Source organism: Protopterus annectens, chromosome 2.part2 (genome assembly GCF_019279795.1).
Source record: "Protopterus annectens isolate FY-2018-M chromosome 2.part2, PAN1.0, whole genome shotgun sequence".
NCBI classification, from domain to species: domain Eukaryota; kingdom Metazoa; phylum Chordata; order Ceratodontiformes; family Protopteridae; genus Protopterus; species Protopterus annectens.
In genome coordinates, this window is record NC_056730.1 from 925,989,546 (window position 1) to 926,005,666 (window position 16,121).

The 16,121-nt window shown below is 37.8% G+C and overlaps 1 protein-coding gene across 2 annotated transcripts in view; it reads right to left on the minus strand.

Annotated features, from left to right (window-relative positions):
* Nucleotides 1–16,121, minus strand: part of ACOT12 (acyl-CoA thioesterase 12) — a 772,547-nt gene that overhangs the window by 254,146 nt on the left and 502,280 nt on the right. For both annotated transcript variants that reach the window (XM_044064240.1, XM_044064239.1), the window contains exon 11: nucleotides 15,262–15,345. In XM_044064240.1, the coding sequence (XP_043920175.1) occupies nucleotides 15,262–15,345 (84 nt within the window). The remainder of the gene's footprint in view (nucleotides 1–15,261; nucleotides 15,346–16,121) is intronic.

Sequence of the window (16,121 nt, forward strand, 5' to 3'; positions counted from 1 at the left end):
ATAAAACTCAATAGCATGGTGTATTCTGCATAGTGTTTCAGTATAATCATGGATATCAGAATTACTAGTGTAATAGATGTTCATCATATGACTTAAGTATCAATCGCTGTAAATTTTAAGTTGCTGTAAACCATTTGAAGCAGGTACAGCTTGCTCTTTTAATAAATTGAACTGAGTGCTTCAATCTAAATAGAGAAGCGTTACAGTTTCTTATTCTATTAGAGTGTATCTCATAGTTTTGGACCACAGATATATACAATGCATTTTTTGAGAATATAAAGCAGTTTAGGGATCCAAGACTGGGGCATCAGAAATGACTCTCAAAGGTATTTAAGAGCAAAGCATGTTTAGCATACCTTAGCTCCAAAGCCTTCCCTATTTTCTCAAACACCTAGGGCATTCCTTAGCAGGTTTCTCTGCTTTTAAAAAAATACCTTTTTGAAGGATAACTTTTAAGCAGGCCTATGATAGTAAATGGCAACAAAATGTTTGCTGGCAATGACTTCTCTGAATGAATGATTGACATAAAATTAAGAAAGGAATGTTCTATTGCAACTAAAGGAATGACTGGGTCTTATATTCAGTATGAAATATCCATACTCTTATGTGCAGAGTTGATGGAAAGGGTGAACCTTTTTCAAGACAATAAAACTTGGCTCAATGATCATTTAACCTTTTTTAACCTAAAATGTTGAACTGTGTGGGAGCTACAGAGGGACTAGCCAATGCAAGGAGTCGGGGAACTCCATAACAATATCCAGCACCCAAGTGGCTTATAGGTTCTCTAAAACAGCAGTTGGAGGACTTAAATAATCAACACAGAATCTGCCTTCTGAGTTCCAATTCTGGCATAACATAATCTAACAGTACATCTTCACTCCTGGAGAGATGAAGGTGGCAAATATTTCTTTTTCCATGGCTGTTGCTGCTGTGCTGGGTATAATCCATTGCTTTCTGCAGGAACATATCAGTTGTGGATTTCCAGCTTTTATGCATTACTGTAATATGCAAATTATTTTTCACTGTTCTAACTCCTTGCATCCAGTGCTGTTTGGGACTTAATTGTATCCACAGACTCAAAGGACTTAGTTGTATCCACAGACTCATAACTTTTTCTACATGTTATTATGCACATAGTGTTGTTCTTACCGAACAAATGTTAGTAAATATGTGAGAACACAGTTCTCTTTTTGGATTTTTATTTTCGGTTTGGTACCCAATTTCTTGCATTCTTACATAGAGATCTATTAAACCATCTTGAATTATAATACAATGTATCAGTGTTAATCTCTGAAGTTCCTGAAAACTATTTACTTGATAGTGTAAGTTACAGAAGGCATCTGTTTTATTAACAAGAACTTGGGGATTCTACTTGTTTGTGAAGAGACAGGTACTAAAATAGATGCAAGCGGTTGACAGGGGGAGGGCATCTTGTCTGAGGTAATATGTTTACTTTGTTTATTTTGAAGTAGGGAGAGTAGATGCCCGGTTTCACAGGATAGAGTTACAGCCTTCTCTCCACAGCTCCTTGTTACAGGGTATAAAAAAGACTTCACAGTGGGTCATTTCAAAGCATACTGTATATATATATTCACATATTGTGATGGGTATATGTTGCATTTGTGGGGTTACTATGGCATTCTCTACAGCTGATTGCTTCATAGTCTCTTGTTAAAGTTTATTTAATTTGGGAATACTTTGGGGACAGCCATTCCAGAATAATGTAATGGGAATTATTGTTTGAATTTCTAAGCAGTTAGTACTATTTTATGATTGATACAAGTGTGCTGATGTCCTAAACATGTTTTGTGCAAATGGGTGGTAGATATGCCCCCTGACTTTCTTTGTGGTCGAGGTGTCTTCCTTGCTTCTCTCTTAATTCCATTTTGTTTCTTCTGGATGTACTGTTACCATGAGGAGCTGAACAATTAACATAAATGGGTTTATGAACCCAGATAAAAAGAAGCAGGATTTTCTCTGTCTAGAGACAAGCTAAAGAAGAGCTGAGTTTATTACATAACATTCAAATGTCCAAAGAGAAACAAAGCAAATTAAGCAAGTTAAGGTATGAGCTAACTTTATAGACACATGAGATAGTTTTGATAAATTCACAAGAGTGGCTATCTTGAATCATAATAGGCAGGTATCAGAGTTAAAGAAGTGTAGTCAGAGGAATATGGGAGAACTGCATCCTTCCACTGTTTTATGAGTGGGGGCGATGGCCCTTATTGCATCCATTTATCTTCTTCTAAGGTCCACATCCAAACTTGTTTGTCCAAGTCATTTAAGAGTCCCTAACTGGGCAGAAGGGAGATACTATGGATGGGGAGGTATATGAAAAACTAATGTAATGAATACTCAAGGGGAATCTGTTCTAACGAAATATTTGAATAGGCTTACCCAATGTTTGCTTCTGGTTAATATAAAAGGATAATTTATTTATTTAACATTTGTTTACTGGGAAAGTCCGACTTGAAACAAAGCCATTTTCAGCAGAGGCCCAGGGAGAAACACTTCATAATTATAAGGAAAGTATTTGTCTAGCCTTTTTTGCAACCACTTTTCAGGAGCAACTAAACTATGCACAAAGATTGAATGAATTTATGTCACAGCAGCTATATATGACACAATACAAGGGTCCGATGTTCATTGTTCAATCATTTCTGCTAAGAAGTCCTATTTATAACATTAATGAATCGAGACAGACCTTTATTGTAGACAGCTTCCTAAGATTGTTTGACAACTTTAAATTGCTTGAAGCTTTAACTGCACAACAATATATGATCAAAAGCTTCAATAGAAGGAAACTCACAAAAAAAATTGCCAGCTGCAAGACCCTTCACACTCCCACAAGGGGGTGAAGTTCTCCATATCCCATTACTTATATATACTAACTTCATCATCCTACCACAACCATGAAAAAAGGCAATTTTGTACACAGGTCTCACTTCTGAGCATCAAATGGCAACTGGATATGTACCTAAATCTATCTGGAAAGAACACAACTGCCTGTCTTTTAAAACATATGATTTGCCCAGGTTTCATAAAAAATTAAGACAATTCATCTCTCCAACAATTAAAAATTGTTCTTTTTGCCACATTGCTCTACCATGTTTAACAATTTCTTTCCCATGAAATTATAATCCACTGTTAAAATGCCAGGCAGGCTAACCCACTTAAAGTGAGATAGATCCAGCAATGGCTATGTGTTAGAACGCCGAAGATTGTTGTTTAAAGACAAACTTCTGACTAGACTTCTGTTTGTCCAGGCATATCAGAGTTCAGTTTTGTAGCCAATATAATTTAATATATTGTTTTTTTCCTTTATCACACAAACATTGTATTGCAAAATAGGCAATAATATTAAAATTGGGGTTCTGATTGCTAATAACAATTATATAGTGGGGTTTTCAGAAACAATTGGCTCACTGCATTATGAAAAATGGCATGGTGATTGATAGTTTGTATGGGGGGGCTGATTAAGATATGTGGTTAGAAGGTTTGTGCCTCAATAAAAAATAAAGCAGTATGCATCACATGCAAATAGCTGCACAATGATATACAAATGAGTGTCAATATGGCAATAAGAGCTACTGAGCTTGCAAGTGATGGCTGTAGATATGGCAACATGATTAAAAAATATATAAAAAAATAGCATAATGAGGCACAGGAATAAGCTCTTGTGTACACTGACATTTCTGATTAAACAGGAATAAAACTTGAACAATGATAATGTCGGCAGCATTTATGGAAGCCACTACAAGTATGTTAGTAGCCACTTTGGAAGCTAGTGTTCATGATTGCCTAACTTGCTGGGGCATAGTTGATTGCTGCCATGCAGACAGAGATATCATATGGGAGCTAGTTGGTGCCATCCTCATAATGGATCAAAGGGAATGAATGGAATGCCTATCCCAGTAGACATGAAGGTTTGTGTAGCATTACCTGCCATGCTATGCAGAATAGGGGTGGGCCCTTTTGCTGGCTGGATGTTAGGCCAGACCAGAAGGCAACAAAGCCAGATATTCCTTCCTAGTCATATAGTTATGCTTAAATGAACATATAATTATAAAAGTAACCATAAAATGTGGCATTGTGTCTTTCTTTGCTATGTAACATGTTACACTAAACCTCTAATTTTAGGTCTATCCATCCAGTGTTTTTTTATCTTTCTATTAAAGTCACTAGAGAACATCTTCCATGTCATCAGCCTGTAAAAATGCATAAATATAAAAAAAAAAAAAATTCTAAGTTCTTACTCTGACTTTCAGAAAAGATCTGCCATCCTCCCATTACTCCAGTCCACAGTGAATTATGTTTCCTCACTTTGATGTTTCTTTTGCATCTTGAGTAAGCTTGGTTAATATACAGCAAAATCACAATCTCAGTCACAGCACTTTGCCATTCACTTACTTTATGTAAGTGTGAATTCCATAATTGTTCCATGACTCCCAAAAGCACTCTGAATAAATGATTTCACTTGGGACCTAATCCAGTTGCTAGACCTCTATAATATCAAGCTACTGTGTGGTAAATAGTATAAACGAAATGTTCACATAAGCTGTTGATGTTACCAGAACTGTTACATGGCATATCCCTTGTAGACAAGCCAAGTTCCTTTAGTTAGCTACAGTTGTTTATACCAACTTCGAAGAACTTCAGTCTCCTGTTGTAAACACAACTCAGCTGCTATATACTCCAAAAGCAGCAAAAGCCAATTTGTCAGGGTTTGCCTAACATGGGGTATCTACTGCAACTCATACAAGCTGCAATAGTACAGTACAGTCTCACTTCTAAGATAGTAGGCATATGAGCACTTGAATAGTAATAAATGGTGATAAAGGGTGTCTAAACAGATAATAGCAAGCAATTCTCTGTCAACAGTTAACCATTCAGTCACAGCTTATTCTGAAATGCTACTGAACTTTACCAATAGCAGGACATTCCTCAACAATGTGATGAGCCATACATTAAAACTATATGTTATCCTACATGTGTAATGAAGAGACAAATGTATTGTTATTTGCTGTGATGATGATACCAAATATATGGAAGGACAGAGCATGCAGGATAACGGACACATTTCACTGCACAAGGCTGGCATTTAACTATAAATGTTACTTATTTATAAATGATATATGCAGCATATAACAATTATTGCATAATATGCAGTAAACTGGGTCTACATGTGTCAAAAATATAAACATTAGATAGAAAGAACAAAGTGCTAATAAAAAACATGTTAAAAATACAAATTTCCACATAGTGAAATTTAGGATTCTTGTGGTACAGCGGTAGCATTGTTGCCTTACAGCAAGAGGTTCTCCTGTTCGATTCTTGGCTGGAGTGCTTTCTGTATGGAGTCTGCATGTCCTCCCTGCGGTCGAGTGGTCTCTGAAAGACTTGTGTGAATGGGTGTGCCTTTGCTGAAGGTTGGGCATTGGACTGGCAACTTGGCACCATAAAAATTTACTGCCAATCATTAGCGGACCAGACTTTCGCTGTGGTGACCCCTAAAAAGCCAAAAAGACAAACAAGTACTAATTGGAGGTCACTCTTCAAAGACATTCAGATGTACTCCAAGAAGGTGGTCGACTATCTCTTTTGGAAGTCAAGAAGATTATGCCTGCATTGACCTCGGCTGGTTTTAAAACCATATCTGTTCTTCCCAATCACCTCTAATGGTACATTATGTTTTTTTTTATTTTAAATTTTGGGCTTTTTAGCAGCATGTCTGGAGCTATAAAATGTTGAGTCTGTTCTCACCTAAATTAACCATGTCATGCTTATTTCTACTTTCATATGAATGTCTAGTGATTAAATTATAAACATATGTGAAGTTATGCAAGAACTTAGCAAAACTAAAAAAATCTGAAACCTTAAGCAGCAGTATACAGGCAAATGTTGAATAATGTGACGCTTGGGTAGCCCATATAAATATGTAGGCCTGGTGGGCAAATTTTTAACTGCCACTTAATCAAGTGCTTCAAAATAAAGGATGTAATGACTTTCATGCATTCCTCAAAAGTGACACAAATACAATATTAAGGAAGCATGAAGTATATTCTTCTTTGATATTACATGATGAAACATGATAAATCATGGAATATATGAAAGGAACTGTCTTGGCCTTTTTTGCTTACCTGAAATGATGTGTGTAGAAAAGCTTTTTCTTTCCTTACAAATTTATAGTTCAAGGCTGTATCATGGTTTCATGCTGCACTATGCTATGAAGATGGATCTTCTTATTTCTGCAGAACGAAACCGCACCTATCTAGTTTGTCCTCTTACTGCATTTTATCTCAGTTTTGTGCTGTAGCTTTCATCCAAGTTCAACATAATTTTCCCAGAAAACCTGATACTTCTACTGGGTGAATGTGGCTGGATGAACATGCATCTGTGGTTGTATCCGAAATACTTGTGAGGCAGAGACTATGAAGGTGGAGACTGTCACACTTATTATATTCCTTAGTTTAAAGCAAAACAATCAGTAGGGTAGCACGTATAATTACATATTTATAGATGTCTCAGTTGTGTTTCTATTTGTGCTCTTGGTTTACTTTCAGAAGTCCAAGCATTAGTCCATAGAAACACAGGATCTCGAATCAGAAACATGGACCTTCACAACACCAATCAGGTACAACTGTGAAATTACACTGAATCACAAAACACCCTACTCGTGTGAACACAGAAACAAAAGCTAGCATGGGTCTTGCAGGGGGTAAGTTAGAGATTCGATATTGTCAGTTTCGGTGTGGGTATATTTTGATGTTTCTGATTCAAGATCTTGAGTTTCAGCAGAATGCTGTTCAGACTCCTGACAGTAAACCATGCTCTTCAATAACAATACACTGATCTACAGATTTTTCAACCAACATTTTTTTAGTTAAGATTAGTTAGAGGAGGGGGAACCACTCACATTATTTTATGGGAGTTTTTATCTCCACTGTTTCCCTGCTAAACATAACACTCCTGATGTCAGACAAGGATGCCATAGAATCCCCAAGAGTAAACATCAATGCTTTAAAATACAGGAATTTGTATATCTACTATAATCCAGTGCAACACTGTAGCAGTATACACTTACTGATGCATATGCTTTTGTGACCATTGAAGATGGATGCTGCATGGAGAATATTCTTTTCTTGAAGTGCAGCAACTTAAGAGTTGATTTTAAGTAAGGAATAGATGGGACAAAACTCCATACTAGGGCTACGTTGGAGCTCTGCTCCATATAAAGTCGGGATGAGAGCCTAGGTTTTGATTGCATGTGTAATTCATATCCCAGATCCTCATACTCCCAGCAGAGAACCATGTTAGTAGCTGGAAGTAATTGGGTGATTTTTTTAATTGTTGGACAGCTTAATATTAGTACAATCTACCTTCTTTAATATTTTATTCACAGTGTCTGTCACCAGACTAAACTACCGATCTACAACTTCAGCTGTAAATAAAATTCAGGGGAGTAAACACTGGAGCTGGAATTACATTATTTTCTCTTACTTCCGCATTTGCTTGAATACTAGTGGTAGGTGGGCTTAACCACACTACAAATGAAATCAATTTATTAACTTCCACTGAGACATATAAAGCTGCAACAATACTTATACTTGCATTTTTTTATTTACCCTATACTTCACTGAGTGTGAATGAGGTTTATATTCATTGAGTACATTTCTCCAAGCTGAAACACCCTAATTACTTTTTTGCACTGGAAATAACCGTTGTTGTGGTATCAATCTGTGTGCCAGCGGTGATTGTGTGTCTTAGTGTGTAATCTTTTCTCATTTTTTTGACATTTGTAAGAACATGAAGTTTTTATATATAAGTAAGGGGGGAGCTGGGTGGGGCTTTTGCTGTACCTTTCTTGATATGAAGCTTTAATGTTTAGACGATTGCATTTCATCTGGTTGAAACTGTAGTCAACTTAGACTCAATGAAATGTGTGGGGAGGGCATTTGTTAATTCATATTAAATGTGTCTCAGATAGTTTGAAAATCAAAGTACTTAAATGCTGACTTATGCCCAGGTTATGCTACTGTGTCACTATTTTCCTCCAACGGAGTAATTTGGCATGAAGTACAATAATCTGCTCAGTGCTATAAAATATCAGTCACATTGAATAATCACATAATCCTAAAGGACTACATAGTAAGTAGTTTACTTCGGTTTCACACTATACATTCAAAAGAAAACAGCAGACATACAAGGTTACCCTTAACATGCCCAAAACTGTTGTCAGTATAGAATAGAATGGAATTATTACAGCATGACAGAAGACAGGGTACACTAACACTGTGGGGACCAGGTGTGGCAGGAAGAGGTACATACCATCAACGCTGTGTGTGTGTGACCAAAATAGATACACAAAATTAGTGTGGAGAAGGGTAACCAATATGATACTGCATGCCAAGATCATGGCATGAGATTTTTCAAGAGACATGTCTACTAGAGGAGATAAAATACCCACACAGAAACAACTCACAAAGGTGGGAGAAATACTGGTATAACTAAATGGAGAGGGTGAACAGACACTTCTGGCTGGTCATAGCTTGAAAGTTAGAGGTTGGGCTCGGGTGACTGCCTCAGTACCTGTAGGGAATGCATCAGGCTAGTAAATTGCCATGATCTAGAGTGATCTGCATGTGAAGGTGACATACATGGGGAAAACACCCCGGTATATCTCATTTCTAACACATTCACATATACTGGTATGTGGCACAATCTGTGAATACCATGTGAGTGCATACATATATATCCTGAATTGCACAGCACTGTAGTCACAGCTTGGATGTACATGGAGAAAGGGGTTTGAGGCATAGGCTTCTCTGCTGCCACAGGCATTTTATCTTTATGCTTTCACAGGCTCCATTTATGTAGGGTCTACTACATGAGGTGACATATGCCTGGTGTCAGTAAGTTACATGTGGCTAACAATGAGGGCAAAATGCACATTGCACAGTCAAATAATATAGTGACACCATCAACAACAGTAATACTGGAAGGCTCAAACATATCCCCCACATACTATGTGACAGTGGAGGAGCAGAATGTAATTCTAGCTTCATCAATGTTTACTGCTGTTACACTTAGTTCCAACCAGGCTAGACAGGAATCATCACCATAAACATCCTTTGGCAACTGCAGTGTCTCTGAAGTGCATGCAGACAAAATTGGAGAAGGATATATTAGTGAGCATCACCACCATAACTCCAGGTCTTTCCCTGATCTGGATACAGCACATAGCATCAATCAGTTGATGTGCAGGTAAGTGATTCAGGCACAGAAAACTGTATAAACTCTATGAGCTGGTGACTGAGAGGCGAGTGTGTGGCGTGTGTGATGACATGCATCACGTGCATTGCCTGCAGGAAAACCTGCAGTACCTACATATTGGCACAGAGCAAATGCAAAGGGAGCTTGGATTGCTAATCCATAACTCTCAACCGTAGATTTTCACAAAATATCCAGATTTTTGATTTACATTTTTGGTCTGTTCATCATAAAATATGTGGTTTTCTGGATTTTTGTGGCAAATCAGCGAAGAGTGAATTCGCTATATAATGAAAGACATTTGGGTTTATGATTTCATATCCTTCAAAAAATGCACGGCAACACAAGACCTTTTATTATAACAACTTTCTAAGTTTATAAGAGTAACATTTAAAATTGTCCCTATTTTGGGGCTTTGTCCCCCCATTATTTTTGGCTTTGTCCAGATATTTGTGGTAAGAGGTTGAGAGCTATGTGCTGATCAGATCCTTGGTTGCCCACATAATACCCATGAAAATGGGCTTTGTTGTAAAATACCAGCATAGTGTTAGTTTTCTCCTCTGCTGACTGTGGACTTTATATGTTTATTTATTTATTTATTTATTTATTTATTTATTTATTTATTTATTTCAGTTTGATGACTGGGGAAGTCCACTGGGCCAACAAGAGCCTGTTTTCAGTGGCGGCCCAGGGAGAAAAGCTCCAAAGATACATTAAAGACATACACAACTTTGTAAAAAAAAATGCTTGTCAGGCTAAGAATACATGATTATACATACCTACAAATACAGTATATTTCAGTGTAGTAATACATTAAGCATTGCAGCATTATGGTGTGGCTTAGAATCTAGCACAATACAGATAGGGTAATATACAATCATGAGAGGATATACAGGTAGAGGAATGATGTAGTGAAAATTTAGTATGTACATAGTTTGTTTCATCTGGAACACGAGAGATCTAACAAGGTTATCCAGGTGTAGTGGTAGAAGGTCAGGAACTGTATGGTCGGGTGTTTGAGAAGTAGGGAAAGAATGTGAGTGAGAATGAAAGTGGGAAAGGTGAAGATAAAGTATAGAAAGGGAGTTATGTTGGAGTGTGATATGGGCATGCCCATTCTGAAGATAGATGGGAGAAAAAGAAAGCACTGAAGTTGGTATGATTAGAAGTGTTGCGAAGGGGTGGAGGGAGAGAGTTCCAGAGTTTGGCTATGGAGCAGGATAGCAGGAGTTGGCCAGGGGGTCTGGAGGGTTTGTAGAGTTGTAGAAGGTTTTGGTTTTCTGATCTGAGTGAGAGGTTGGGTATGTAGGGAGTTAAGTCAGTAGTGAGAGAGGGGAAGTTGGAAGGCTTGAAGATAAGCTTGTGAGCGCTGGTAATTTGGAGAAATTTCAAGTAATTAGGTAGCTCGAGCCGTTACAGGGTATGGAGAGAGTGGCAATGGTTGGCTGAGGTTTTAGAATTGGTTGCGAATTTGCTTATTTTATGGTAGCAAGATTAGAGTTTGGATTGTAGGCAAAGCTGGAGATTGCTTAACAGAGGAGCACCATACATAAGAGAGGGACAAGATATGAGGAGGCTAAGGTTTGTCTGGTGGAGGGGCTGAGTTGCAGTTGTGTCTGTAGAGGAGCTGTAGGTTTTGGTGTTTTTTTTTATTTTTTATGGTGGATTGGATATGAGTGTCAGATTTTAGATTTTCATCAGTGGTGATGCCAAGCAGTTTGGTATTGGATACAGTTTCGATGGGGATGTTATTTTGACTAAGTATGGTGAAGTTTCTAGAAAAAGTAAAGATCATCAGTTTAGTTTTATTAGCATTTAGAGCTAAGTGATTGATTTGCATCCAGGTTTTTGTTTTAAAGAAGGCTGATTGAGTTTGTAAAAGTAGGTCAGAGAGGGAGAAAGCTGAGAAGATGATTGTTGAGACATACTGGATTAGTGAGGACTCAGGGATGGTGAGGTGGAAGTTGTTGATAAATATCTTGAAAAGTAGTGGACCTAGAACAGAAGCTTGGAGCACAACTATGGGGGTGGGTAGGAAGGGAGAGGTACAGGATTTCCACTGTATGGCTTGCTGGTGGTCAGAGAGATAGGATGAGAACCAGGCTATAGTAGGGGGAGAGAGTTGGAGAGAAGAGAGTTGAGATAGGAGTAGGGGGTGGGAGATGGTGTCAAAAGCTTTAGATAGATTGAGGAACAGAGTGGATACGAGCTTGCCAGAGTCACGTGCTTGGTTAATAGTTTCGAGAAAGGATAGGAGGGCAGTCATGGTACTGTGACCAGGGCAAAAGTCATGTTGAGTGGGAGTGAGGAGATTGCTTTGCGCTAGATATGGCATCAACTGTGAATGGATAGCTTTTTCAAATATTTTAAAAAGAGGGGGAAAGGATGGCAATAGGTCTGAAATTGGTGGTATCTGTGTTTTTGCCTCCTTTATGGAGAGGGATGATGTAAGCATGGCACCCGATTGATGGGACATAAGATTCTTGGATGGATCTGTTGATTAAGATGGAAATGGGAAGAGCTATCCTGTCTGCAGATAGTTTGAGGAAGGTTGAAGGAAGGTTATCAGGTGCATTTCGGCAAGGTTTAAGTTTGAGGAGTAGTTATTTTATAGTATTTGTGGGGATGGGTTCTAGGCTGAAAGGGGCAGAAGGAGGAACATGATCTGTGGGATGTGGGGGTAAGTGGGGTTAGGATTGGAGGGGGTTGGGGAAAGAGGAGGACAAGTTAGCAATACAGTCTACAAAGAAGGAGTTGAATTGGATGGCTGTTTAAAGATCATTAAGGTTGAGGTTGGGAAAGGGGATTTCTTTGTTTCCTGAGTGGAGAAGGGAGGAGATGGTATTCCAAAATCTTTTTGGATTAGTTGAGTGCATGGATTGGAGTTTGATGTAGTACTCTTTGCAATCCTTAGTCATTTTTTTTGTGGAGTTTCGAAGCTGTTTGTATTCTAGTAAGGAGTTAGGAATCCAGTTTCTCTGGTATTGCTTACATTTTTTGTCTCTTTGTTGCATTATATGTCTGGTTTCTTTTGAGAGCCATGGGGAGGGATTGAACCTTATGCATTTGGTCCTGTGGGGAGCGTGGTGATTTAGTAGATTTAGGAAAGACTAACTTGAAGTAGTTTATGACATTGTTGAGGGGTAGAGTTCTTAGAGGGGTCCAGACTATACGCTTTAGGCATTCGGAGAAGGTTAGAGGGTTGAAAGAAGAGAGGTTGCGGGTTTGAATGTAGTGGAGTTTTTGAAAAGGATACAGGAGACGGTGAGCGAAAGCTGGGAAGTGGTCCATGAGAGGGTCTGGAAGAATTCCAGCATCTGAGATGAGATTGGGGTGGGATGTTAGTATCCAGTCAATGATGGTGCCGGAGGCTCCATTTTTGTTTGGTCTGGTTTGAGAGTTAATTAGTTGGGAGAAGTTGAACAGGTTAATTGTGTGAGATGGGACTTGATAGTAAATAGAAGGCCAGTTAATGATCCTATCACTGAGGATATAGCTTAAGTTGTTGATAGTAGTGGAAAACCAGGAGAGGATATCTTCCAGTGTTTGGATATTGTTGCCTGGGGGAATATAAATGGCCCCTATGCATATGGACTTGCAGTTGTTGATTTCTAGTAGACCTATTGTAATTTCAGCATTGGCAAATTGTGTTCCTCCACATTCTGCAGTGTCAGGTGAAGGATAAGGTGCAATATTTGTAATTTCTAGCATATCCCATGTCAGCTACTGAAAGATCTCTGTGGTAAAGATGTTTAATGCTACACATATGTTTGTGTCCACAGAGCTAGGCATTACCTTGATTCTAGGTGTGGGAGACACAGATCTAATAACACCGTTATGGGTTCACACTCCACACAGCAGCAGCCAATAAGGTCCAGGTTGTGGAGATGATGGTATGTTAGGTTCCAGCAGATGCATCTGTGCCTCAGAGGGTAAAGATGTGCAATGACACAGACAATGGCTCCTAAAGCAGCCACTAAAACCTATTGTACAGCTATTTCTGTGAATGTTACTGTTTTTCCACTAGTTTAGCTCCAGTGCGCTGAAGATTAATTTTTTATAGTAGATGAGCACCACATTGCAATCATCAGCTTCCTATAACTCTGAATTATTCTGCTATGTTTTATGTTATCTACATATGAAGTGAGGTCCATCTGCATGCCAGTCCTCTTTATTAGATCATTATGCTCTCATTTGCATACCATTCATACAGTTATATTTCTTCCATATTATGACCATGTTACTTGTGTTTCTGAATTGCAGCCATAGCTAAGGTGGGATGAAGGGGTCAGATTTCCTGGTTGGAAGCTCTCACAGAGTGTGGTGCCCGGGAATAAATGTAACAGTAGTATTCCCATTGTTGGAAATTCCTCACTTTAAACAGTTGCAGTTACTTAAAATAAATAAGTGTGTGTGTGTGTGTGTGTGTGTGTGTGTGTGTGTGTGTGTGTGTGTGTGTGTGTGTGTGTGTGTGTGTGTGTGTGTGTATGGTAGACAGGTCAGAGAATTGTAAACAAAGGATGAGTTTATTTGTTTTTTTTTTTTTTTTAGAGCACCAGATTGGCAAATGCCCAGGGCACTAATTTACCTAGCTATTCCTCTGTTCTGAATCCCCTCCTCCCTGCCCATCACTGCTCTTTATACTTTTCCTGAATAACTCTATGAGCTAAATGTTTCTGAATCCCCAGTGAATATAAATTGGGTTCTTCTCCACAAATTTAAAAATGTTCCCTGCACGTATGGCAACTGCAAGGCTCCAAACCACTAAAGTCAAAAACAAAAAAACAAGTCAGTAGACAATGGCAAACTGTAAATTTTAACAGGACTCCCATACAAAAAATAGGTAGTCCATAAAAACAGACCAGTTTCAGCTGAAACTTCATTTAGCCTTCTTCAGTGTTAAATAATGTAATAACAATGAGCACATTTAAATAGTATTTAGGTTTACGGTTACTGACAGGATCATGGGCAATAGGGCTAATAAAGCCAGATGGCATGGCCTTTTAAACTCAAAGGAAAAGAAATTGATTATTAAATTAAGTGCATTATTATCACCTGGATTAAATGAGCATTTGTGAGGGACTGATGGTTGCTCTACATTTTTCCGCATGCATACTATTTAAATGTGATCATTGTTATTACATTATTTAACACTGAAGAAGGCAAAGTGAAGTTTCAGCCGAAACCGGTCTGTTTTTATGGGCTACCTATTTTTTGTATGGGAGTCCCATTAAAATTTACAGTTTGCCATTGCCTGCTGGCTTGTTTTTTTGTTTTTCTTCTCCACAAAACATTACCCACTAATAGAAATTTTAAAACTTGACTCTAGTTCCATACATTACTATTAGCAATATTACTCCCTCAGTATACTTTTATGACATATCATAGTAATTGTTTTTTTCGAATGATAGTTGGCTAATGGAGTGATAATTATATTAGCTGCTTCAGACCATATAAATTAGCAAACCACAAGCCCTCCTCCAAATCCACATGCTGTTTCTTTGTTTGTTCATATCTCTGAGAACACTTGTGCAGGTCACAGCCTTATTATTTGTCTTATTCCACACACGGGGTAGCAAGACATATTAAGGATGTTGATTGTTTTGTTTTTTAATTCAGCAGTCACAAGGAACGATGTAACATTCTCAGAACAATATAAATAAAGTAAGACTGCAACATGTCTGAAGGAATTATAATTTGTTAATCATGTGTTGTGTAAAAGTTGTGTTATTTAATTCATCAGTGAAGTTTGAAGCATGCGAAACAAGACAGCCTTTAGATACGGAGCACTATTTTGTTGTGCACACCACTTGAATCTGTGTGTTGCATTTTACTTGGTCGGACATTGTTCTGATCCTTTTTGTATACAAAAAACGAACATTTTACATAACAAATCCACACACGCACACACACACACACACACACACACACGCTCAGGCACACAAAACCAAAAATGCAGTCAACCTAAAATTCATATAGCTTACGTACTCTGTCCATACTGCTGATTATTTCCCAGTCACTTTTCGCTGCCAGCATAGTCAGATTAACCACATTGGTATAGCTCAGGTACGCCTATAACAAGAACACAAGCATAATATTATAAAGACACGCAAAGCAAAGGGCAACACATTTAGCAAATTCCATGACTTACCTAAAAGTATGTGCACACTTATAATAAGTTATTAAGCATACATTCATCACAAGAAAGATGTACACAAAGTATTTAGAAAAGCCTTCATGTTATGTTTTTTTTTCATACTACATCTGTAATACAATATTTTATATATATATATATATATATATATATATATATATATATATATATATATATATATATATTATATGCAATGTCATCAGATTATGTCCTAATGTTAACTATATTATTTTAGGAATCTCCAGGGTCCCACTCTGACCCTTCTGACAATCCACAGTTGTTATACTCTCCCCAGAAAAGCATTCCCAATGTTATCCTCATTCAAAGTACAAGAAATACAACTTAATTGTATTCTGTTCTGCAAATATTTACTTTATACTCATATTATCTGTGTTTCACTTGGAAAAATAGCTTGTGCTTTTCAGTAGAGCTATGCAGTTATCACAATGAAAATGTAACATACCAGAAAACAGAACTCTTAATCAAATTAAGTTTGGCCTCACTTACAGAACAAGGTTATCTTTTCTTTATCTGTCATTTTAACATAGAGATGCAAGACCATGAAGGGCTGATAAGACTTTTCCTACTGTCTTGAATTTGATTCTCTCAGACCCCACTTACCTACCATTTGAATATGAGCAAATTGCTTAACCAGAGAGCACTCCTCAGTAGCCCCTGCAAACTGTCAACTTTC